At 44.8% G+C, this 25040-nt stretch overlaps 1 protein-coding gene across 4 annotated transcripts in view; it reads right to left on the minus strand.

The window, feature by feature from the left end:
• Positions 1-11839: 11839 nt before the first annotated feature.
• Positions 11840-25040, minus strand: part of NUDT14 (nudix hydrolase 14) — a 66248-nt gene continuing 53047 nt past the window's right edge. For all 4 annotated transcript variants that reach the window (XM_076345595.1, XM_076345596.1, XM_076345598.1 and 1 more), the window contains one exon: positions 11840-15393. In XM_076345595.1, the coding sequence (XP_076201710.1) occupies positions 15153-15393 (241 nt within the window). In that variant the 3' untranslated portion in view covers positions 11840-15152. The remainder of the gene's footprint in view (positions 15394-25040) is intronic.

Here is a 25040-nt window from a genome sequence, read left to right on the forward strand (position 1 = left end):
TATCTCATCAGCTGAATAAATGCATGTGCAAAGTTGCTCAACTGCAGAACTTGAAAGGGATGATCAGACATTTTTGCGAGTGAGAAGAGTTTAGAGGAGGCAAGGTGGGCTTATAAATTTGCCACAGACGAAACACCTCTGCAGGTAAGTCCCCTAATGAGAGGGCAGTTGGGTTTTACGTGCATGGTGTCCTTCTGTGTTGCAGACCTGCCTGACTGGTGCAAAACAGGGTTTAAGCAGCTGATTCAGAGATGCTGCAGACTCAGCCACTTCCATGGAGTATCAAGCCATACATGGACCAGGCTTTGAAATTCACCCCCACTTCTGAAAATCAGGTCACCTCTTGGGTGCTGACTGTGGCATTGCAAGTCTAATTTTAGGAACTTGGCTGCAACAAGCATCCCTGTAAATGCTCAGCCCCTCTGCCAAGCTTCTGTAGGCTGGAGTGGAAATTTGCATCAGGGACGCTTTACTGTCTGCACTCCGAGTTGGGAATAAGAAAACAAGATGCAGAAACATCATCTGGATAGAGCTACCTCTGAGAGGACAACATGTGCAATAGAAACAGAATTAGTTATTTTGTTTTTCAGCACAGTTTTAGGGCCAAACCTGTGACTTTTCCCCATCTTCCCATGCTCCTCACATCAGCTCCTGGCAGCTGCAGGCTGCCACCGTGCTGACCATCCCCTGGAGCCCGTCGAGTGGTCCAGGCTCGGCGGCAGCACCAGGCGTTACATGTAGAAACAAAACTGAACCAGAGGATAGGTGTGAGGAGCATGAGATGCTGTTGGCCACATCTGCTGCACATGGGGACAGAGATGGGGACTGCAGAAGACGTGTCTTCTCGTGGGAAGGAGGTGGGAGCAGGAATGGATGGTGGGGGCTTAGAGGAAGGAGGGGACGACTGCCTGCCACCCTATACCCATGGCTTCACAGGTATAACTGATACTCTGAGATGACCCCTGGGTTATCTGAGGGTGCAGATTAGCTAAGTACTTGTTTGCAAAGGACAGTTCTTTTACAGTAGTATGAGTTATCTGAGATGCAGGCTATATGCATGAAAATACAATACTTTGAGCTCCTTGATTCAAAGCACTGTGATGTGATAGTGAGATACATATTATAGGGTCTTAAATCATGTCTACAGCTCTGATTACGAATTCTTATAGTCCTGCCTCAGCATGCACCAGGATCAGGGTCAGACCTGGAAAAGATTCTTTGGGGATGGACTATTCAAGTGCTCCAAATTCCTGCTCGGTTTCTGGGACAGGATATTGCTTAAGCGCTACCTTCATTTTCCAAGCCTTTCAGCTTAGAGAAAAGCTGTGCCACTTGTGGAGAAGGCCCTGCAGATGTTTGGGACATAGCAGTTACATCCAGCCACTGCCACACTCCTTACACAGGATTACAGGGCAGCTGGCAGAGAGTCCAACCCTGGCCCTACCAAAACTAGTGGATTGACTTGTGCAGGCCAGGGTTTCACCAGGCACGTTTCTGCTCTACTTTGTACCCTTTTTCTTTGCTCATTGGAACCTAAAATCCAACTGAACAGACCAGCCAGGTACCACTCAGAGAAATGCAGACGTTTTTCCAGTGTTTGGAGGAACAAGGATGGTTACCATGTCCCTTTGTCCCAGGTCACTTGTACCTATTTGCTAGGCAGCGTCTCAATAGCTAACCGCAGCACTAACTTCACTCCAGCTGTTTATTCCACATTTTGCAGGGAACAACTGGACCACTCCTGCATTTGCCCCCACTGAGGGACTTTTGCCTCTCCAGGGATTCTGGAGGATGAACTTTCAACTGAGCTACCTCATGTGAATGGGTAGGCTGATTTCCAGAGGATGTGTTTTTTAATATTGTCTTTATATTTAAATGGCAATATTAAACTTTTGCCCTAAGTTCTGGTCCAATATGTCATATCCAGGGGTGAGATCCACGGGATGTTTGAGGTAACCACTCTGACAGAGGATCCAGAGAGAGCAGGTAAGGAAGGTGCCGTAGGCAACAAAACCTATCCAATACAGACCCATGCACAGGGATTGCTTTCAGCAGCTGCGTTTTCCAGGGCATATTTCTAATGGAGGGAAAAGCACTCGAATCTGAAGATTGTGACTTAAGGGCAAAAGCTCTTCATCTCCCCAAGCCTCTCCGAGAAAACCCTGAATGTATGAGGCCTAATACTGCTAATGAGATGCTCTTTTTTAAATGAGCCTTACTTAAAGAAGACCCAGTTGGTGTGCTGAAGATTACTTTAGATAGGGGAGTTAATTAGTTTGCAACCCACAGCTGCGAATATCAAACGTTGGGAAAATCTTGTTGTTTTATACAACTCTGCAATTCTACAGAGGAAATAATGGCCATGCACTGAAACCGAGAATTACTGGGGGTAGCCTCGAGCCAGTGCTGCTGATAAGCAGCAGCAGCAGTAGGGTGGTAAGGCAGGCAGGCAACATCTCAAGGAGCTGCAGGGCAGGGCCTTGCCGGGGGCAGCCACCGACAGATGCTGGAGACACTTTCTTAACCAGAAAAAGGTCCTGGGGGGAGCTCAGAGACAGGTGTGGCTCTGGAGGGAGGGAAGAGCAATTTCTCCGCACGTTTCCATCCCCGTGTCCTTTTTCTGGTCGGCTCTGTGGTCAGAAGTCCTGGAAACCCTGTGAGTGCTCCTTTTCCTCAACAGCAGATCTGGTGTTCGGTGTTGACAGTTCCTTGTAAGCCAGACACGTCACTTCAGGAGCTGTGCCAAAACAATAAAGTCAAAGAAAAGTGATGCTATCTTCCTGTGTAGTGTAAGTCAACATAGACCCTTCTCTGACAACAATGGAGCTATATTTATTTGCATCCAAACTGGTTTGGCCCCGAGGTTGCACATAAAGCCATACCATTTCCATCAGGACAGCGAGCAGCTGAAAATTTCCCTCTGCTTTCGGAGATCTCTTGAAGCAGGGATGCCTCATATTTCCAAGAAAACTGATGAAACCTGAAAGGATTAAGCCACAGTCCTTTATCATTACAGTGTGGGACACCTGGACTTCTCGTGGGGGTGGCAGGAAAAGGATATCATCCAAGATGATCAGAAATGCAACCTAATGACCATGGTTGCTAAGGTCATATACATGCCACAGTTGAAGGTGCGTGGACAATGATGCACCAGGCTCAGGCTCCCTGGGCTGATGCCACTGAACCTGCAGGCATCTCTGTGCTGGGCTCAGTGAAGCCACCAGCCCCACAGTTGCCCCAGCCTGGGCACTTCCATCCTGCAGGAGCCACACTTCCACATGAGGGTGGAGGAAAGGCTTTTTTGGTGGATATTTATGGAGTCACGAGCCTTTCCAGGGCCCTCCGTGGTGAGGGGTGGTTCATTTGTGCTGTGGCACAAGTCCATCTCCTCTTTGGCACTGCAGAGTGACGATGACAGAGAGCTGCGTGCCACCGAGCACTTTCCTCCCACCCTAGCCTGAGCAGACCCGAACCTCTGGGATCCCGTGTCTTCTTTTGTGATGATTTTCATCAGTGCTGAAAAGCAGCCGTACAATGAATTCAGTGTAAAAACATCCTCTCATATGGGTACCAACATGCAACTTAGTGGGGAAAACACCTTCCTGAAAAAGAGCCTTTTAAACACAGCTTGGTTTAACCCTGCCCGCTCTGAGTGTGAGAGCAAAGCTCCTGCTGATGGCTGTGAGCAAAATTAAGAGCTTTTGGCTTGTGCATCCATAATTAGACTGAGCAGAAGGCAAAATATTCCGTTATGACAACTTCAGAGTTGAAAGAAATAGGTCTGAGCAGATGTTGATTTGCAGGATAAACAAATTAATTCAATTCAATTTAGTCCCCTCTACTGTTTTAGTCCTTTGTTCCTTGATTTAAAGTGTCAAATACAGCGCTCATGGTGTATGCATGACAAAAAACACATGCCAGGACAGACATATAAATCTGCAAATAGAAAATATATCCAGTCTCCTTGTAGGTCTGCTGTATTTCCCTATTGTCCTTTAACCTTCAGGACCTTGGCTTTCACCCAAGGGCTGGTGTTCTACAAAGAAAAACTCAATTTTTAAAGCTTTAGCAGCTTGCAAGTGAAATGATTGCCTTTGATGCTGAGACCTCTCAGAATTACTGTGCCATGTTAGGTTGTACTAAATAAGCAGATTGAGCTTCCCAGTCTCCAAATTTTCAGGTGAAAACAACGTCCCTTGGAAAGGGCTGTTTAGTGGCATGATGTTGGGAGGGAGTCGGACCAACAGGCACACACAGGGCTGGAGGCTGAGTCCCTCCCTGCATGTCCATCTGTTATCACCTGGGACGGCACAGTCCTGGAGGCTGGGACTTTCCTTGGAGCACTGGAAAGCCCAAGCCCGTAAAGCGTGTTAATGCAAATCGCTTGGAAATAAATCTGGTTGAAAACAAACAAACAAACAAACAAACAAATAAATGAGGGATCCCTCCTGAAGTCACATGCTCTTTCTGAAAAGCTGAGCTTGGGTTTAAAGGACTTGACTTCCTTCAGAGACCTCGGAGAGGTCTGTGGCTCCTCTGACTTCCAAGTTTGGACCAAGACATAATTCAACCCTTTTAATAATTGAAAGGCGTTTGAGTCTTCTTAGTCCAAAGGAACAGATAAGCAGCTTTCCGAGTACTCAAACTCAGGGTGGTTTTATAAGGGGCATTAGTGCAATAGTCTTTCCGTGCTTAATAATGTGTTTTGTAGCCTAATAGGAATATTAGCATACACACAGGCTTAGAAGAATTGTCTAATATTTTTATTGTTTGGCATTTACATTTCTTTAAATGTGAATGCCAAACTACTGTAAGCTAAGACAGTACTATGAGCTGAGATGCATGATCTTTGTTGTGAATATGTGAATACACTGGTACACTAAACAGCAACAACTAAATGTTTTCATTTGGTAAAGAGGAGGTGAGCACATTCAAAAAGTTGGTGCTCAAACACAGATCCCATGGCAGAGTGTAAATGGATGGATCGAAGAAATGGGTAGAGAGGGAATCGGAATCCCGGCCTTCGTGCTGCAACACGGTTCCTGAAGTCCTGGTGCTTTGCTGACCACTTTTTACTTGTTGGACTTATGTACATAAGTGTTGAAAATTATAGAAATTTTAGAAGAATTAATTTCATCTAGAACACCCGTGATCTGGTGGGTGGGCTAAGCACTGCCTCGACTTAATGACCGGGAATACTGTTGAGCCGCTCTGTATTGGATGCTGCTGCAGAGGATCTAACGTCTCTGGGTGGCACAAAGGGGCAGGCACACACCCCTGCGCCCCAGAACGACCCAGCTGGCCTGAAACCAGTTAAAGGGGGGGAAATAGTTCCTAACCTGCACAGATGGCTCCCGTTGACTCCCCTGTCTCATGCCTATAGCTCAGCCTGGTGTTACATGGCAGAATGTGTGCTGCTTTGCTGGCAAAACGAGAGGACCTGCAAAACGCCCCAAGCTGCATTTGATTGCTTTCCTGCAGGCGAACACTTCGCTTTTGTTTTGAACAACGTATAGGATGGATATTTGCAGCTGGAGGATGTCTGTAGCAGTAGGGCATGTTGCATGAGACATCAGACTACTGCCCCTACAGCCTTGTGGGCTCTTCCCAAGCACCAAAGGCTTCCTCGTGCCATGGGAGTCTCAGCTGGAGGTGGGTCCTGAGCCCCCCGAAGCATGCAGAGTGGTCCTGCCTGGCTCCAGACTCCCCTCCCAGACCTACCTGCTTCCAGGGGCTCAGCATAGGGTCTCTACTTTTCTTGAAACAAACCCCAAAGTTCTTATTCGACATAAAAGATCTAAATATAGTACCTGAGGAAAAAAAATGTTCCTCATTTTTGTATCAAGAGTAAATGCCTTCTGTTAATTCTGCACTGCTATATGCACATTTTGCGTATGCTTTATGAAGCCAGTGAGGAAAAACCAGCCCTGCAAGCGCCAGTCCTGCAAAGCTGAACCGCCGCGCTCAGCTCCGACCTGCGAGACCCTCTCTGATCTTTTCCAGAAACAGGACCTTACGGACCAACATGTTTTACAAGGAAAAAACTTTGCTACGTAAAAACGAGTCACTTTGTTTAACATTAAACTAGTTGCATTGCATGTTTCCATCTCCTCTCTCTCCCCGCCGGGCAGCCCTGGGTGGGTGCCCGGGTGCAGATGGCAGAAGAAACACTGGAAGAAACACGTTGCCCTGCGAGCGGCAGAGCCTGGGGACCGGGTCTGTGGGATGCGCGTGTCTCAGCCCCATGGGCTTGCCCTCTCCAATAGCATTGTTAAACAATTCTGGAGGAACTACCCCAGCGGAGAGGTGGAGGTGCCGGGGGGTGGGCAGTAGCCGGAGCCCCTGCACTCGGAAGCGGGCTGCAAAAGCCCGGTTTCTCTGGAAAAGCAGCTAAAAATAGCCATGGGAGATGTGCCACAGGCTGCGTGCTCCCGGTGCCAGGTTTGTTTTATATTGCAGCAGTGTTGGGACTTGGGCCCAGGCTACGCGCAGCGCCCAGGAGCGAGGGCCGGGGATCGGGGGGGTGGGCACAGTGCTGGGCAGCTGCGAGCCAGCCACCGCAGCTGGGCTGGGGCCAAATGCAATGCCCTGCGCTCTGCACCCCTTCCCTCCGATCTGCGGTCCTCGCTGGGTACCGGCCTGGCTCCCACGGGACCCTCATCCCCCCGACCTACACCAAGAGCTGCTCGGGACAATCGTTAGGTCTGAGGAGGTAACAAGGAGGATCGAGGCGGTCTCAGTTTCTTTATCCCTTGTAAGAGGGTTTGCACTATAAGATGATACCTTGCTCCAGAGCAGCCTGGTCAAGTGGAAATCAACACTAGCTAAGTAAACTCTGATCATCCTACTTAGAGACTTGAATTAAAAAGCTTTGGCAATCAGCCTTGATTGATAGAAAAAGGACAGGGCATTAGGCTCAGTCATGCAGCTTTAGAAGGCAAGACCTTCACCTCAATTGTTTTGCTTCTTTTCAGGTTTGCTGACACCTCCACTATTAATCAAACTAGGAGCAGACCTGTATCATTACCTGCAGAATATTTACACTCGCTTTTGCTAGTGAGAAAAAACAAATCTAGGCATTAGTGTCCATCTAGGAGCTAAATCCTCTGCTAGAGAGAGCTGTCGCTCTGCTGTGATCAATAAACCTGTTAGACTTTGCTCAGTGCCTTGGCTCTGTGAGAGCCCCTGGAATCAGATCTTATTATTTTGATGTATTGGTGTTATTTTGACTGTGCTCATCTGAGACACCACAATCAGATTGCATGGAAAAGCAATAAAAGAAAGAAAAAATGGAAGACAAAAAACAAACAAACAAACAAAGGCATTAGAGGTAAAAGAAAGCCATTTGAAAAGATGAAGCTGGCAGCATGACCGGGAAGATGCAGCAGACAAGAACATTGGGTACGAAGCTGGAACCTGGCTTGGCTGTCTCCTGCACATTGCTCCAGCTGTGTGCAGCCCAGAAGCTGCTCAGCGTGACACTGCTGCTGCAAACCGGGGCTGCTGCAGATGGGACAGCCTCCACCCTTACAAAATCAGCTGGTCGGGGATGCAAAGGGTCGTGGCTGCTTTGGAGGGCCAACGTGAGACTGTGCAATTTTCATAAACACCCAGCATCAGCCTAACGCTGCTCCCTTTTTGCATTGGGAGCCTGTTGTAAGCCCCCCTCCCTGCTCTTTAAAGATATTTCATAAATATCAGACAAAAATATCCGAGGCAGAGGTTGCTCACCACAGCAAATGGGGTTTTCTGAAGCACTTCCATGACTAAGCACAAATGTTGAACGTGACATCGGCAGCTTTGCCCGTTCCTGAGGTGCACCGATGCTGGTTCCCCGACTTCCCCAACCATGATGGGAAGAGATGGGACAGATCCTGACACCAGTCCCAAAGACCAGGGAGACACGTTGTGGATGTCCCCCTCCCTCTCCCGTTGCCTGTGGAAGGTCCCAGCTCTGGGGGCTGCGTATAGCCCCCGTACGCTTGGGGCTCCCCTGTGCTGCCGCAACCCTGCTAACCTGCTGGAGCGGGAGCAAATGTGCTGCAAATCCGCCCTGGGGCTCTGCACATGATTGATAGCAGCACGGAGCGGTGGGGCTGGCAGAGTGGATTAGCAGCTGATGGGTTGCTGTAACTCAAGCCCTCGCATCCCTGCTGCACCGCCAGCTCCGGGGTCAGCAGTGCTCAGGCTGCAGTATGAACCTGGCTAAGCCGGCTAGCTTCAACATAAAGTCTGCTGAAGTCAGGAAGCTGTGGAGGGGCAAAACCCAAATTATGTCCCTGGGGAGACCCGTGGGGAGTGTTGAAGTGCTTACAAAGTCCCTCGCCTTCATATTGAATAGAAAAAAGGAGCAGGAAATAGCGTGGCATGGGCTTGCAATACCTCTGTTTTTTTCCTGATTTTATTGGAAAAGGAGCACCCCGAAACCCCAGGGCGGGAGCAGGGGGAACCTGAAGGACAAAATGAAGGAGGTTACGAAAGGAGCAGAGTGGGTTATCGGCGCAAGTGCATTCCTGCGGGGCCAGGCGGGCTGGGCAGCTGGGGCCCCTTTCACAAACCCTGGGGAGCTGTTTGCACAGCGCCCGCCGTTTGTCCCAAGAACATTTCTTAAATTGTTTCTAGCACTCTCAAGTGCGTGATTGTGCCTTGTCCGGTTATTTTAGCGATTGCTGTATGAGCAAAAGTGTTACCCAAACACCCCATCCCCACAAACACACAGCGGGTCTGCCGGAGGGACCCACGCTTCAGGCAGGAGCTGGAGGCATGTTTTATTTGCCACCACCTCCGTTGGCCAGGCTCATTGGAAACCCGATTAGTGACTCCAGCCCCGAAATCCGTCCCCATCCCCGGGCTCGTAGGGGCAGCTGGAGCAGCTGCAGCCCTGGAGGGGACCAGCAGGCTGGAGCACACTGTTTCCCACGGCCCCGGCCCCTGCCCATGCCTCCTGGGGAGGCTTCAGAGGTGGCGGCCGGGCTGTGCCACCCACAGGGCACAGCGAGCGCCCGGCTCTGCCCGCCAGCAGCCGTTGAGGATTTTGGAAAGGGCTGGGGATGGGACTGGCGCTGTGCCAGACACCCCGAAGCAGTGGGACAAGGCTCATCACCCGTGTTTCCATTGCATCTGGAGCCAGGTGGGATGTTGTCCTCCTAGACTTATTTTCAGGAGCATTAATTAACTGCTCTTTTTTCCCAAGCCTCTCTCCACAACTCCAAGGCAACAGGATTAAAACCAGGCTGAGTTTACAGTGTGATGGACGTGCACTTGGATGGCGTCGTTTGGAGGGGTCATGCTCTCACACGGATGGCCTCGACCCCAGGAGGTCCCCACGCACACACACGCTGCTCGGGGCTCATGTAGCACCTCGTCCGTCCCTGGCTGGTGGGATGTGGCCGAGCCGGGGCTGGCTCCTGGCTGCCACAGGCATGTCTGTCGTGATCACAGCAACGTTTTGCTCTTGTAAAATGTTAAAATTGTGTTTATCTTACTATTGAATCCTCTACCCATCGCACCAATACCCTGAACACTGAACCACAGGTGGGCACAACAAAAGCCCAGGGATTTTTCTGTTAACGAGGTTGGGGCATGAGGGTAGCCATCAGTTGACGAAGTTGACAGCTGTTCCCGCATTGCCCATTCCCAGCCCATTTTCATTGTAACCAAGTGTCCGAAAGGGGTTTCTCAGGGCACCACTGCTTTTGAATGTTTTATTGGAGACTGGAGCCAGCACAGGTTATTGAGTACTTCAGCAGCACAGCAATACAGTGCGTGGCTGGCAGGGTTTAATACGTATCTGATTGTATTTCCAATTACGAGAAATGCACTGAAGCCAGTCCTGAGGCAGGCCAGAGAGCTCTAAGCGCTGCAAATCTGGGCCATTTAGCTATGTTATGACTTCTTCTCCTCCCTCATGATTCATCTGGAGAGCAATTAAAGCCCTTGTAAAAATGTGTTCCCAATTAAAGAATGAGACTGGCTCTGAAGGATTAGACAAATTGAGGAGTAACAGTAGCGCAGGATTTGTATGAGCATCCCTTTTTTCGTTCATATCAAGCAAAATCCTGTGTGAACCAGTGGGAATGAAAACTGCTGTTGGAAACCTGCTCCAAAGTCTACGGCATCCTTCCTTAAATTAAATTTGAATCCGGACTGGGGCTGGGGCTTTCGGAGCTCCACCTTACTGCTGCGCTGCTTGAGATGTAGCAAAGCAGAGCATACAAAATCCTTTTTGGAGAGGCTGAACCGAAACAGGGGCTAGCTTGCAAATTGCTGGTACCTGCTGGCCAGGCCACTCGGCAGCATCCCTGCAGGGACTGCAGGGACCGTGCTGCACCGTGTCCCTGCTCAGGCAGCAGCCCTGCCCTGCCCTGCCCATTACCTCCACCCCAGCGCAGCCACCAAGACCAAAACTGCAAATCCATCTTGTGTGCACAGGTCTTATTCTGATCCCTCTGAAGCCGCTACATGCTTCAGGCGGCGGCTCCTAACAGCTTCAAACAACCGTATTAATCTGTGACAGCCTCCCTTGCCAAAGCGCGCAGGGCGGCGAAGGCGCAGGGAGCACAGCAGGAGCTGCGCAGCCAGACTTTTATGGCCACAAAGGCCAAGTCGCACCTGCTAATGGTTGTGAATAGACTTGCAGACAGCACCAGGTGTGCCATTTCAACAGATTTCACAACTGGGTGTGCCTTTCATCTATGTATAGAGCCCTGGCGAGGGGATGAAGCATGCTCAGCAATTGTCCTAATTTAGCAAAAATCCTATTTGTCCAGTGGGTCGCCCTGCTCGGTCGGCACGTGTATTTCAGGAGCAATTATATCGGTTGCCCTCGGCCTGGCCCCGGCCGTGGCCCTGCGGGGAGTCGGGGAACACCGCTTTTATCGTTGGCGGAGAGGGATGGTAACAAGGGAGTGGGTGAAAAGGCAAGCGGCCGCCTGCCAGGGGAGCGTGCTTCCAACAGCGCAAAGAGCATCCCCGTGCACCCGGGAGAGCGCGGGCGGCCGGGGGACCCTGCACCCCATCCCCGCGCCTGCCCCCACCTACCCCACGGTGTAATTCAGCTCGTTTATTTAACTTGTCAGCCTTTTAGAGAAGACATTTTAATCTTATCACTGTTCAGTGGTTAATACCGTAAGTCCTGGGAGTAGCTCAGGGCTTGTAGATACTTTACAAATAGGGTAATAAACAACAATAATAAACGAGGTCCATGTACTCGCAAGGTGCTGGTGACATCTCTTCTGCCACCTAATAGTGAGCCTGACAGCAACATTACATTCAAGATTTTATAATTTCAGGCTTCATTAGAAGCCTGAGTCATAATTTCAGGTTCATTAGATTATGTCTATATCCCAAAGCCACATCATAAAGATGAGAGAGATGCTAAGATTTGTTTTTTAAATGCAGACCACTCAATTGTACTCAATAAAAGAAAGACGCTGATCTCATGGGGATGGTTGGATGAGATCAGATAAGATTTTTGCAGGCTGGAGTCAGTATTCATTAGCAGCAAATGGGGACCCTGTTTATTCTGAACTGTCTGCTCTCCATGGACGTATGTGTGATGGCACGTCCGAAGGATGCGTCCAAAACATAGACGTGATTTCAAGATTCCATTAGAAGCACTTTTTTCCTGCCTGGGCTTGGCCGATGTATATCGGATTTGCTCTAATTATGATCTCTGAAATGAGCCCTGATGAGAGAAGTGGCATCTGAATTGCTCTTGTATTTTTATAAATATGAATCATCTACTGTTTTGAAAAAAGTTCAAGACCTTTCTCCCGCATTTTCAAACCTTCCTAATTCCTTATAAAAATCCCCACCAAAATTAACAGGGAAAAAGGAAAAGGATGAAGATACGTTTATATTTAATGTTGCAAAGCCAAACACCAGACACAACATCGCTTTATGTACAGCTTTCACTATATTGCATCATCACCGCTGTTTCTGTGGAAAATTCCCAAATTGTGGAAGGAAACCAAAGTAATCCCTTGACCATTTTGTTTCTGTTTGAGAATTTCAGAGTGCAGGGATGGCCGGGCAGAGCACAGGGCCTGGGTGTGGCATCCCTTGGGGTGTGAAGGCTTCAGAGCCACTACAGTCCCCCGGGGTTTTGTAGGTGTCTGCCCAGTACACCCCTGGGGAGGAACGGACTGGGAGGTGGGGGCAAAGCTGCTCAGCTTCTCGTCCGGCCTTCTGGATCGTGGAGAAGTGCTGAGGGACTGCCCAGCTCATGCAACTGCCCTCTGTCACGGTTATCCGGAAGAGAAATATAGATTGCATCAAAAATGGTTAGTCTGAAGCCCGTAGCTTGCATTGGCAAGGTCGCCTCGGAGGGCAGCGGAGGGCTGGTGCTGCATGGCTGTCCCCGTGCCCCCGCGAGGGCTGCAGCTTCCCTCCCCGCACGCCCCTCCATGCTGCTGCACCACGCGCCCCCTCTTCCCACGCAGTGACTTCCCGCTCTCACCCCATGCCTGGGAAACCCCTGCTGCTGCTCTGGTGGTGGCAGCTCCTCTGTATCACCTCGCACAGCCCCAGGGCTGGGCTGTGAAGCAGACAGGCTTCGGGAACCTACAACTTGCAAGCCCTCCACCCTTCTGTCTGAGCGATGGGGAACAGCCGCCTGCTGACCAGCAGCGGTAGTTTGGGCCAGATTTTGCCAAGTCTGGCACTGCCCTTGGTGATCCCCCAACACACACACTCTTGGGGAGGGACAGTTAGTTAGAGGGACAGCCACAGCGCCTTGGAATGGGCAAAATACGTGTGTGTTTCAAACTGTCCAGTTCCAAGACCGGCTGGCACCAGCTGTGTGATGCGCACAGAGGTTTTAGGACCTTCATCCTCCCCAGTGCTGGGGACGGCCATGTGCTCTCTCTGGTGGCCCAGCAGCCCATAGTTCATGATGTGCACGTTGCATGGTGGCACAACAGATCCAGCGCTGTCTGACCTGCCTCCTCCAGGGGTGGTCTGATGAGTCCAAACCAAATGCAGGTGCTGAGATTTGAAGGCATTTCTAGACAGACTGATCAGTGGAATGTGTATTTAGTCTGATGAATCACACCTCGAACGCTTGTCACCCACACGGGTGGGTCAAAGCCTTGGGCTCTCACCAAAGTCGTCAATGCAATGCGAGTGCACCTTGTGAAGCACCGACTCCAGGTCCTGGATGCGGCAGGGGAAGGTATGTCTGACTGGGGAAAGCTCTCACCATCGCACGAAGAGCCTCATTAGAAGTGGCGTTTTGTCCATTTGTAATTCTGGGGCAAACGGTATAAATACATAAACGCTGCTTTGAAAAGTTTCAAAGTCTGATACCCCTCCACTACACCAATTTATTTTTCCAAATTACTGCATTATGCAGCAAGGCAGCTTTTGACATGCATATGCACACACTTATTAGCTTGACACTAAACAGATCAACAAGCTACTGTGTAATAATTTTGACAGAATCAAATAGATATTTTGGTAACTACAGCCTGGAATAAAAGACATTATTTATTATACATATTGTAGTAGTTCGTAAAGGCCTCAGCAGCAAGCAGGACACATTGTACTCGACACCGTAAAGACGCAGAGCAGCAGAGACCCCGCCCTAAAACACCTTCCAATGTAAATACATCAGACAGACTGAATTTATTTACTTTTCACGATTAACTCAGCCCTTGACTCACCACAGACCAGGCACAGTTCAATGCAAATGTGTCTGAACTTTCACAAAAGGTGTCTGACTCGCACAGACGAAGGCTGCTCTTTCTCCAGTGGCTTTCCAAGGATCTTTCCTCCCTGTCAGTAGAAGAACCAGCAAGTACCAGTTCTAAAAGCATTTTTTAAAAAAAGTATTTATTTATACACCCGTTTAGATATGCAGTGATTTTAAATCAGCCACTGGATACCATCATGCATCTGTACTGCATTTATTCCAGTTGCTATTTGAAAGTTTGCATATTCGCAGTACTCATCTTCTAAACATACTTAGTACCTCAGTAATCCTAGAAGCACATATAATGTCGTCATGTTAATTAACATTAACTCAGTGAATAACATCATAAACCAGTGCATAATTAAATTGCCAGACTTGATTCTCTTTCATTCATGCTCTTAACAGTTTCACATGACAAATAGTCCACATTTAAACTACGCTGATAGAATAAGTAATATACATCCTAATTAGACCACTTTATTAAATCTAATTGTGTTGCTGCGTACGTCTGTGCAGGTTGCACGGGCTTCAATGTAAACTGCTCAAATGATGATAAAATCTCTCAATAAAGCACTTCAGATCATTCGATTTCAAGGAGCGTTATCTGAGGGGCAAGTCCCATTCTTCCCATTTGGGTGACAAGGAAACTGAGACCACAGAACATCTCACGTGTATTAGTCACCTCAGAGTCAAATTAAAAGAATTTGGCCTCTCGAGTCCCGCTCTAGAGGACAAAGTTTGATCCAATTAACCAAGTATTACCCAAAAAACAAACAAAGCAGCATGTGTTCCAGTAGAAGCCCCCATCATTCATCCCTCCATCAGTGCTGCTCAGCATTATAGTGGGAACAAACAGAAGCACATAATCTTACAGCTGGTCTATTGTCAAAATGACACATTAGCAGAAGGATTTGCAGACATGTTTGCTTATGAAATAAAGGTCTACATGTTCAGAAATGCCAATGTTTTCTCTGTACAGGAGCTACACACCGCAGAGAAAGCTGCTCCCTGAAGGCTGTGCAGAACTCAGGAACGTACTCAGGATATCTGTGACTAGTAAGGTTTGCTGCCTCCCCCCCGCCAAATATCAGAAACTGCAGTGAATACACAGCTGCCATTACGTAGAGACCACAGTGACAGGCTGGCGTAGCAGCTGCACTGAGGTCCTGAGCAACTCTTCAAAACAGTGGTAGAGCAGTGCCATGAAAAAGGAGAACTGGACATTTACTTAGCCTTTGTGCGAAACTCAACATTTGCTTCTCGGAGGCAAATCCTGGCCCCAGTGAAGCCAGCAAGTGTTTTGCTAATGATGGAAACTGGGTCAGGATTTTAATTCAGAATTTACTTCCAAATTTATTTCAAGAAAGATTTGCTCTGCGGTAAGTTGATCAATCCAGGCAGTTTTCTGTATCCACAGAAACAGCAGGAAAGCTTTTCTTAAAAGCATGGTGTTTTGATTTTATTTTTTTAGTAGCTTGGGTGCTATGTTGTTTTGGAACCACATGAAGCTGAAGATGACACCCATCGTCTTTGGGAGAGTCTCATCATAAGCAAACTTCATGGAATCTTCTAGAGGTATTTCTACAACTTCAATCAGCTCTCCTTCTTCAGGCTGGCCACCTCCTTTACCGGCTCTCATCTGGTCTGTTACTTCTGCATAAAATAACGTCTGCCTAGAGCCTGTCACACCAACTCCAGACCTGGAAAAAAGCAGAGAGGAAACTTTGGTTTAGATAAAAAGAAGGTAGCTGCGAACTAGGAATGGAAATCTGGGTCCTTGACTTGTGTCACTAAGCAACATCAAAATGTACGTCCTTACCCTCTGTTAATGTCATTCAGAACCTATAAATGCAATTTCGTTAATACAGTAATTGATTGCAACTTTCATGCAGAAATATCAACACTTTTGAATACAGCTGCCTATGAAATGGATCTGTCTTCAAATATATTCTGCAACTTTGGAAAAAATGTTAGTTCAGGAGAAGATAAGAAAGTTGTTTTGAATAGGTGAACAGTTGTTCTACATACACTGAAGGCAACATAAGTTTTTCCAACTGACCTTATGAGAACTGGACTGCACGATGACTCATAGCGATTTACAAACAACAGAAAGAAGCTCCTCAGTGCATCTGTATGCTATCATGCTACATTTGTTTGCTTGTTTTTACACAAATATTTAGATTTTTTTACTCTTAAGAAGATTATATCCATTCACAGCTGGAGTCCTCTACTCATGGACTGGGTAGGTATGAGAAGAGAAAGGCAGCCTGAGAGTCTTTCTCTATCCTTCCTGAACTTTAGCCTTGACCCAAATGGACCGCTGTAAGCACGCACATATCTGAAGTAATTCAGTCTCCCTGATAAATTTGCTACAGTGGATTTAGTTGAGGATATCTTAGATTATGTAGTCTTTCTTCAGCTAGACCGCTTGCTGTGTATTAGACTTCTTATTTGTTAATCCTCTATTCTTTAGGACTATTTCATTTAGGTATTATTAAATAAGGGATAAGTACATAATCCACTCATTTAGTCCTTCCAAGAAAATATTCACATCGTAATCGCAACTTCTTCATTTCACATGATTACAGGCGACTTTTCACATTGAATCTGGATCCAAAGTTCACTGAAACTATGAATGAGGCATTAGGGCAAGCTGAAAAATTAGCTTCCATATTATTATACATACAGAGGATTCTAAGATTTGTAGCAGTATTATCATCTTAGAGGCTATATCAATACTTACCCAACCATTAGTCAACTAAATCTTTCAGTTAATCCAGCATAAATCACACCCCATAGCAGGAATTAATCATTTGTCTCTCAATCATCCAAGAACACTGGCAATTATTTTGTTTGGAGAATTAATAGTGATTATTGAAGTTGGTTTCTTACATCAATATACACTCTTTTTTTAAACACAGAATAGGGAGCGAACCAGTGAATTCTTTTCCTAAAATTACTACTGATACATTCTGTGACCTTGGGAAAGAAGTTTCACAACTCCAGGATCATTCCTGTATCTCTACAAAGTGCTCGAGAAACTTAAGCATCTTTGGCACTTCCAGGAACTTTGAAGGCTGCTGTTGTGGGATTTCTTTCATTCTGGGCTCATCACTTCATTTCAGTGTCAGTAGCAGGTTTTTTGATACACATTTTAACCAACAAAATGTGACCTACTAGGATGCAGCAAGAGGCCAAACTAACAGTTTTCCCTCTCCCTTCCACTCTCACCAAAGTACATGACCTCCTTTCTCAGTCAATCTGACTCAGTATTTACTTTCCCTAAGGACCTATTTTCTGCAGCCACTGTCCTTGGTATTTGTACGCTATTCTGATGACCATCAGAGATGGTTTGCCAATAGAAGAGCCATCCAGGGCTGACAATCATCCACAGACTGTATGTGCCACTGGCACTAGATGAAGGGGTTTCTCAGGACTCTCCGTGCCATGCTCCCTTTTCCCTTTTCTGACGGGAAGCTGCCTGGAAGAGCAACGCCGTTTGCCAGCCGTGTTGCCACTCACCTCACCGCAACTGAAGATCCAAGCAGCAGACAGCACAACACAAACGCAGTCTTTGAAAGCAGCAGGAGCTGCACACTGGGCCCACCGTGCTGGCTTAATCATTGTGATCTCACTATAGAAGTATGGCAGATTTATTTTTCATCAAGTTGCTGTCAGCAACTAGCTCGCAAAATTTGGAATGACATTTTGAATGTCATGAATGAAAGTGCCCTTTCTGCTGTGAGGACGATGGCGCACTTTACTAGATTCCCTTTATGTTAAAATACAACATATTTTCTTCATATTATCAAGCAATAATATATAATGTCAAAAAGCAACACTGGAAATGAAATACTGATTAAGAGCAAAGAGACCTATTTCACAATCCATCACGGCTTGCTATTTAAGCTCTAGTCATTCAGTGAACAGTCTCCCCCAGCTTAGTCACCTTGATATCTGCCACTGACCACTGACCCGTGTGCTACCCACTTCGCACTATCATAGCTCTGCCCATTGGAAAGAGCCTCACTGAGAGGACGTATTTGTGATGGAATAGTAGATTGTTTGTTCATTTTTTGTTCCCTCTTTTCCTTCTTCTTTTCTTGTGTGAGGAGGCAGAAAGGATTATTTTTTTTAATCAACTAGAGATCCAGATCTGTTTTTCTATATATATAGTGATTACTCATTCTTCAATTCTTTCTGCAAGAACTGCATTTTTAGTAATTAAATAAACATAGAAAGCCTGGGGTTCAGAGATTGCTTTTTGGTAACTCATAATAAGAATAAAAAACATGTTAATTTATACTGTAAAATTTGCAAGACAAAGAATGCAGCTTGCTAGTCTCCACAGGTACTATGAAAAACCATAGGACTATGAATAATATATTTAATGTTCTGTTATTTCTGATGAGTGTCAAATCTGAGCTTCATCTGGGGGGCCCCACCTGGAGAATGAAAATGCTCTTGAGTATACCCATGTCCACCTGATATTATGTAAAGGTTATATACAAAACCTTAGAGACTTTATTTAAGAAGCCCTTCTATAAGAATGTTCTAGCTTGATTATTTACAGCATAATCCCCTTCTATACCACCTATGACCATTTACTTATGAAATAGCTGCAGCTGTGGAAATCACAAGAGTTCACTTTCCACACATCTTTTCTTTAAAGTAAAGGAAAACTGCTTCCTGAGGTGCTACACCGTAAGATTCAGTTTCTTGCCACTGTAGCTCAAATAGCATGGAGTGATTTCAATATGCCATTATTTCATTGTATTTACTCATAGAATCATAGAATCATTAAGGTTGGAAAAGACCTCTAAGATCATCGAGTCCAACCGTTGAACCAACACCACCATGCCCACTAAACCATGTCCCTAAGTGCCTCATCTACACGTCTTTTAAATACTTCCAGGGATGGGGACTCCACCACTTCCCTGGGCAGCCTCTTCCAACGTTTAACCACTCTTTCAGTAAAGAAATTTTTCCTCATGTCCAATCTAAACCTCCCCGGCACAACCTGAGGCCATTTCCTCTCGTCCTATCGCTTGTTACTTGGGAGAAGAGACCGACCCCCACCTCGCTACAACCTCCTGTCAGGTAGTTGTAGAGAGCGATGAGGTCTCCCCTCAGCCTCCTTTTCTCCAGGCTAAACAACCCCAGTTCCCTCAGCCGCTCCTCATAAGACTTGTTCTCCAGACCCTTCACCAGCTTCGTTGCCCTAACATATGATAATTCTATTAAATCAGTGTTTCGTTTCTTATGAACTAAATACGTCGAGTGGCTACTACACTGAATTTACTTTAAAAGAGAAAAGCACTGGACATCAATGTCTTTCCTTTGTTACATGCCCAAAGTTAATGGCACTTCTTCACGTCTACTGGCCTATCATTTCCCACAGAAACCAATAAAAAATTTGCAACAATACATATCCAAGGGAGGACATACCCACATGTTCATTCTTATTTGACTACCTAACTTATCTTGCTCTGGTGCAACTTTGCCATGAGTTATTCATTAAAAACTAATAAAAACTTCCAAATGAGCTATAAATAAAATCAGAGTGCTGGTATTAATACTCATTCTATTCTACTCTTCCCCACCAAAACCAGCAAATTTAACGTTTCTAAGACTACTTAGAATCCCCTCGCTATTTAGACAGGGGACTTTGAAGACTATTGCATGACATTATTTATGTACATATTCACGGCTTTTATTGTCTAACTACTTGTCTATTTCAATGGTTTCAGAAAGAGGTTGAAAGAAACAGGAATATACTTTAATTCATAAAAAAGGCATATGTCTTACCTTTTTTATTTGATATTTCTTTCTCTAAATGCTCTGGCTTACTCTGGCAGTTCATAATTTTTACATGGATCCATGTGGAATGCCCTTTACTAAATTAAATATTCTCCAGTATTGCCTACTGCCGTCTTTCACATTTCCAGACCCTTAGATATTAATGTATCCAGCCTGTCCTTAGAAAATTGTCCAAAAATCAATGCTATTGACATTTCATTTGTCTTAGTACCTTTGGTTTTTATAGAAAACAAAAGTTAGCAGGTTTGTTGCTCTGAAGCCATTCTGAGCCTCCATCTGGTTGAAGTAATAAAGTGTTTTAACACACAGCCTTGGAAAATGTGTATACATTTCAGTGATTTTGGGTACTTGGGGCCGGAGGAGGAAGAGAGGAGAGAGGAAGAAGGTGGGTCTGACTGGTAGAGGCAACAGGCTGCTATTATGTTTTCAGTATGCTTTCAGGTTTATCTGTCACTAGAAACTTCCTATGCTTTTGCACACTTACTTGCACTTTCTGAGTACGATGTTCAAGAAATTTTGATGTGCCTTTATTCATGGTTATATGCCTTTTTCTGCTCCCTTCTTCCTCTATCCCAAGTCTGTGACATATGCTATTCCTTGCCCTAGTATTTCACATTACAAATAAAATGCTTTTGCCATGGTCTGAAATGAGTCACCTATTAACAGATTACAGCTATATTCATTAGCTTTGCATCTGTGGAAATCACAGGGGTCAGCACACCCGAACCGCAAGTGATGAGTTTCACCCTGGGAAAACCACCTTCCTGATAAAGGTGTCTCCCCTTCCCAGTATACGAGAGGCTTGGTTTGGGGGAGGGCAAGCAGGGTCTGAACTCACAGCACTGGCCCAGGGTGACACTTTGGGCTTCAGTCTCACTCCACAGGTTTAGCACCATGTTGCCCAGACCAGGCATGTCATGGCTCATACTGACCCAGACCTACTAAGCCTGGCTTGACCTAGCTGATTGTTCCAGATGTATTCTGATGTGTCTGTACAGTGCTTGACTCTTATTTACCACTGTGGGACAAATGCAAATGATCTATACAAAACACAGCTCTGTTCTCCTCGTCTCTTTATCGTGAGGATCAGTTTCCTATGAGAAGTTTATAGTTGTTTCAATTAACAGCTACATGGCTGACAAATACTCTGTCAAATCATTAGGGCTTAAGCTCACAAACCCTGTAACTTCAACAGAGAGAGATTTTTAAAACCAAAAGTCTATTAGCACTAAACTTTTAGTGTTGCTTCAGAGACAATTGAAAACCTCCATTACCTTTGACAACAGCAAGACTAACAATGTAAGCATGTCAAAGTCAGGATACCAAAGTGGTATGGTTTTCATCACATTTAGTCACTTAAATGTAAGTTCAACACATCAAAACAAGATTGTATGCTGCATTCCCATACTTGATTTTAAATAAAACACTCAAACATTGTGATTAAACCATGCTATGGCTTTCAAAGCTGTGGGCAACACACTTGTAGGCAACAGCACAGGGGAGAAGCAGTTTCTGCAGAATAACTGCAAAGTGCTTCTCCTCACCTCCTGCCCAGGGGTGGGACTGGCTGGCAGAATGAGGCTGCAACTAGAGTATTTTCCATCTACTTCCTTCTTAGACCAGGGAAAACACAAGAGACAGATTGTCACTCCAATCTGTTTTTGAAACACGGCAATAGCAGCTCTCACAAGGTCTTTGTTTAGCTCTTCCCTTTTATTAAATGCATGAGGAAATACGTAGCACATGAAATAGAGCTCACAAAATGGGCCTCTTCACTTGTCATATCTAAGTTCATAAGCATAAAGATACATTACATACATATTTTTTATCACAAGCGGGTAACAGTATCTTATTGCTTTAAAAAAAAAGAAGTTTAGTAGTGCCTAAAAGCCACAAGTGAGATTGAGCCCACTTTGTTTGCCGATGCTCAGTAACAGTGAGTTTCTTCTTCAAACTGAGTGTGTGCACACACACATGTGCATGTATGCACACATGCACATTGGTAAGCAGGGTCGAAATTCAAAGCATGTACCTAAGATTAGCTTTGCCTTCTTCTCATGTCTGGGTGCTCATCTATGCCAACCAATTATTACATTCATAATTATTACATTCATAAATATTACATTTTTAGTCTGAAGGAACAAACACATATGAGAAAATAAACAGTATTTTATACTCTACTCCTCTGCTGCAACGTGGGGAACAAATAAATTGACTTATCATTGTGAAGACTTATTAGTTTAACTCAGATTTCTGATAGACGGCAATTAAAAGCCAAACTTCTCATCATGTCTTAATATTTAACAAATATAAAATCTATAAACAATCAACATTTACCTGTTCCTATCAACACAGAAATATTTTTTTTGTTTTAATCTGACATAGTTGATGTGAAAATTCCTAAATGCAATATATCCTTTTCTAAGATGTAAGCCATTTGGATGCAGAATTTGGGTATGTAGCAAATGCATAATTCGTGTTTACAAATAAATGTGACACAAATCTCTGTTATTTATGCTGAAATCAAGATCTATTTAGGCATGCAACATGTAAACTGATGAGCAGTGACATGCAGCTCCTATTGTCACTTCTTAGGACCTTTGTACAGTTCTGACATTATAAGCAGCAGGTGCAGGAAAAAAGCAGAGAAGTAATTAACATAAAATTATATTACATTATGCCATCACCCAACAGGTGTACTAGCAGGTGATCTTTCTAATTATAATGCACTCCAACATTTTCAAGGCTATTATTCTTTCTACATAATAACCTGTGAATACAAACCATTTTTACCTCATTGCACAGGGGCTAATAGCCATAGCACAGTAATTGGAACATCCAATATTAATTCTCTGAATGCTCTTCTTTGTTGTATACTTTTGGAAAAAAATCAAATGTAGGAAGATTAAAGTAAGTACCTATATTAATATAGTTAGGCCCTTAAACTAATCCATCTGATTTTTTTGCAGCGGGGCTGAGAACCTGCAGCTCCTATTGTATCCAATTCATAGCCAAGAGTTTATTACAGCCTCCTGGAGAAAATAAAGACGGAATGAAGGGAAAAGGAAGTTGAACGCGAAGCTCTGGTTCAACTTTATCCTGGTGCTCTGAGGTGTTATTGAAGTCCAAGTAATTTTATAAATATTCTTCAAGAAGATCAAACATTTCAAGAACTAAAAGAAAATACTGTTAAGTTGCAATGGCAATAATAACATCTTTAACAACAACAACAAATTTGCCTACCCCTGTCTTGTAAGGAAACAAGTCTCAAGGAAGATCGCTGGAAGTACTTCAACCTAAGAAACCAACTGACAGCTGAATTTCACACAGGATTCAAACTGAAAACTGCTCGGATACCATGACAGACAGAAAAGTTATTATATCTGATATATGAGTAAGTTCAAAGTCATTCACTTACAAAATACTGCATTTAGGAAAAAAAACCTGGAGGGAAGCTCACAGATTTCTTTCAGAGCTTTTAAAAATGAACAATTTAACTGGCAACCATTTTCATGAAGCCTCAGTTTACAATTATACTACTATAGTATTAGCTTCATTTTATTATTGAGCTAAATGGTTCCTTTACACCCATCGCATCTACCATCTATGCTATTTTTGACTGAGGCCATACAATAGTTGACGAGAACTCAACACACCAGTAGGTGTCAAAACTTTCAGGAAGCCTCCAAAAGTGGATTAGCTGCTGCCAGAACAGAAAACAATTTTTTTGTAATACCAAAATGAGGTTACTTATTGTATGCCAAGCACAAAAGTAGCAATTTGTGTAGCCATGATGAGAAGAGGAAACTCACCACACAGGCTGCAAACAATACAGATTTTTTTCAGAATGATTCCTGCCTCCATCTGAACAGCAAAATGAACCACTTGCATTTAAATTCACCTTCTGGCTGGCATTCTTCTATAATAGGAACAGATATTTCTGATTCTTCAAAGTGTGATTCCTCTGACCTCCTCCAGTCAAGTCCCTCTTAATATGTTTGTCTTTCTTGTTATCTGCCCCCAACCCAGTCTCCTTCATTGACCCATGCCATACTGTCCTCCTGTTGCTGGAACAACTTGTTCCTAAGACTCTTGCTCAACTAGCGTAAATTCCCCAACTCCTGGCTTCTTTCCTGATTTCTTATTGACTCCACAGCCACTCTGTGGATCATTCAAGGTAATTAAGTCTGAGATCTGCTTAATTCAGTGCCTGACTTCTATCTGATGAGTATCATGTCACAGGAGCTTTGACAGAGCTTAAGAGTGGGATCCAACGGCTTATTTTTATGTGCTTTTGAAAGACCTGTAGCAGTATTGTAGTTAACCTTTTCCGGTTAGCTGAGAAACATAAAAAAAAATTCCCCAAAACTGCTGCAGGCCCTGATAATAAATGAGAACAAAACCGCTATCTTCAGATTACCTCCAATCTTTACTGCACCCACTGCCTGAGAACAAAGTTCTGCTTGAACACAGTCTAAGGACTTTCCTCATTTTGTTAAAGAGAATTCTTCTCCACCACCATGAACGTACTTTCCCCAAGTCCATTTAGTTCTCAGCCCATGTTTTTTCTCTACGTTGGTCCTTTATCTCTTGTTCCTCTTTTTCTACTCCAGGATTTTCTATTCCATTTTTTCCCCGTAGTCTAAGTTCTCCTTACGCATTGCCCATGCCCTCCCCTTCTTAATCCATTAGCCACAGAACTGTATTGACCTCCCTAGCCAAAACTGTTTCCCCCTTTATGTTTGATGTGTCTTCTGCTTTCCATGTCCTTCTGTCAGGTCTAGCTCAAGTCCTGCTTTTATTCCAGTCAGGCAATTTCCTTCTCATGACCATGATTCCAGAAAGGAGTGTCATCAGGAATACAAGACAACTCCTTTCTTTCAGACCAAAGGGTGTGATGACAGAAACCCTTGTTTGTACAAAAGCCTTTTCACCATGCACACAACTGTGAGTTTTTATCTACAAAAATCTAAGACTTAACTCAGTAATTATTAATTATAGTTATCTAAATGTTTTAATGCGGTTTTATTTGCATCAAGAATGGAACAACAGCTAACAGATTTGTTCAGAATATATCAAGTGCAGTCAAACAAGTATCAGCTCTAATAGGTCTTGTGGATAGAGGCAGCAACACAAACAATGTAACTTCAGTTTATCAAGGCTTTGAACGCTACCTAATTTGACAGGTTCATTAAGAAGTTAGGACATCATGATATACTTAGAAATCAAAGAAACTGTGAAATAGGTGCAAAACTACTATGAAAATGGTACTCATGGAACAGATACCAGTGTCAAATTGGAAGGACAAACTAAATAGGATACCACTGGGGACCATCCTCCACTCAATATAATTCAATATTTTGTTTTAGGACTTGTATGTTGAAATACAGACTGCAGGTAGCAAAGCTGAGATAGATTATTTATAAGAAGCTAGAAATGAATATTAGAATTCAAAAACATCCCCAAAATTGTAGAAATGGTCTGAAAAGATAGGATGCAATTCAGTAAAGGCAAGTTCAAGGCTCTG

Source organism: Aptenodytes patagonicus, chromosome 7 (genome assembly GCF_965638725.1).
Source record: "Aptenodytes patagonicus chromosome 7, bAptPat1.pri.cur, whole genome shotgun sequence".
Taxonomy (NCBI): Eukaryota; Metazoa; Chordata; class Aves; order Sphenisciformes; family Spheniscidae; genus Aptenodytes; species Aptenodytes patagonicus.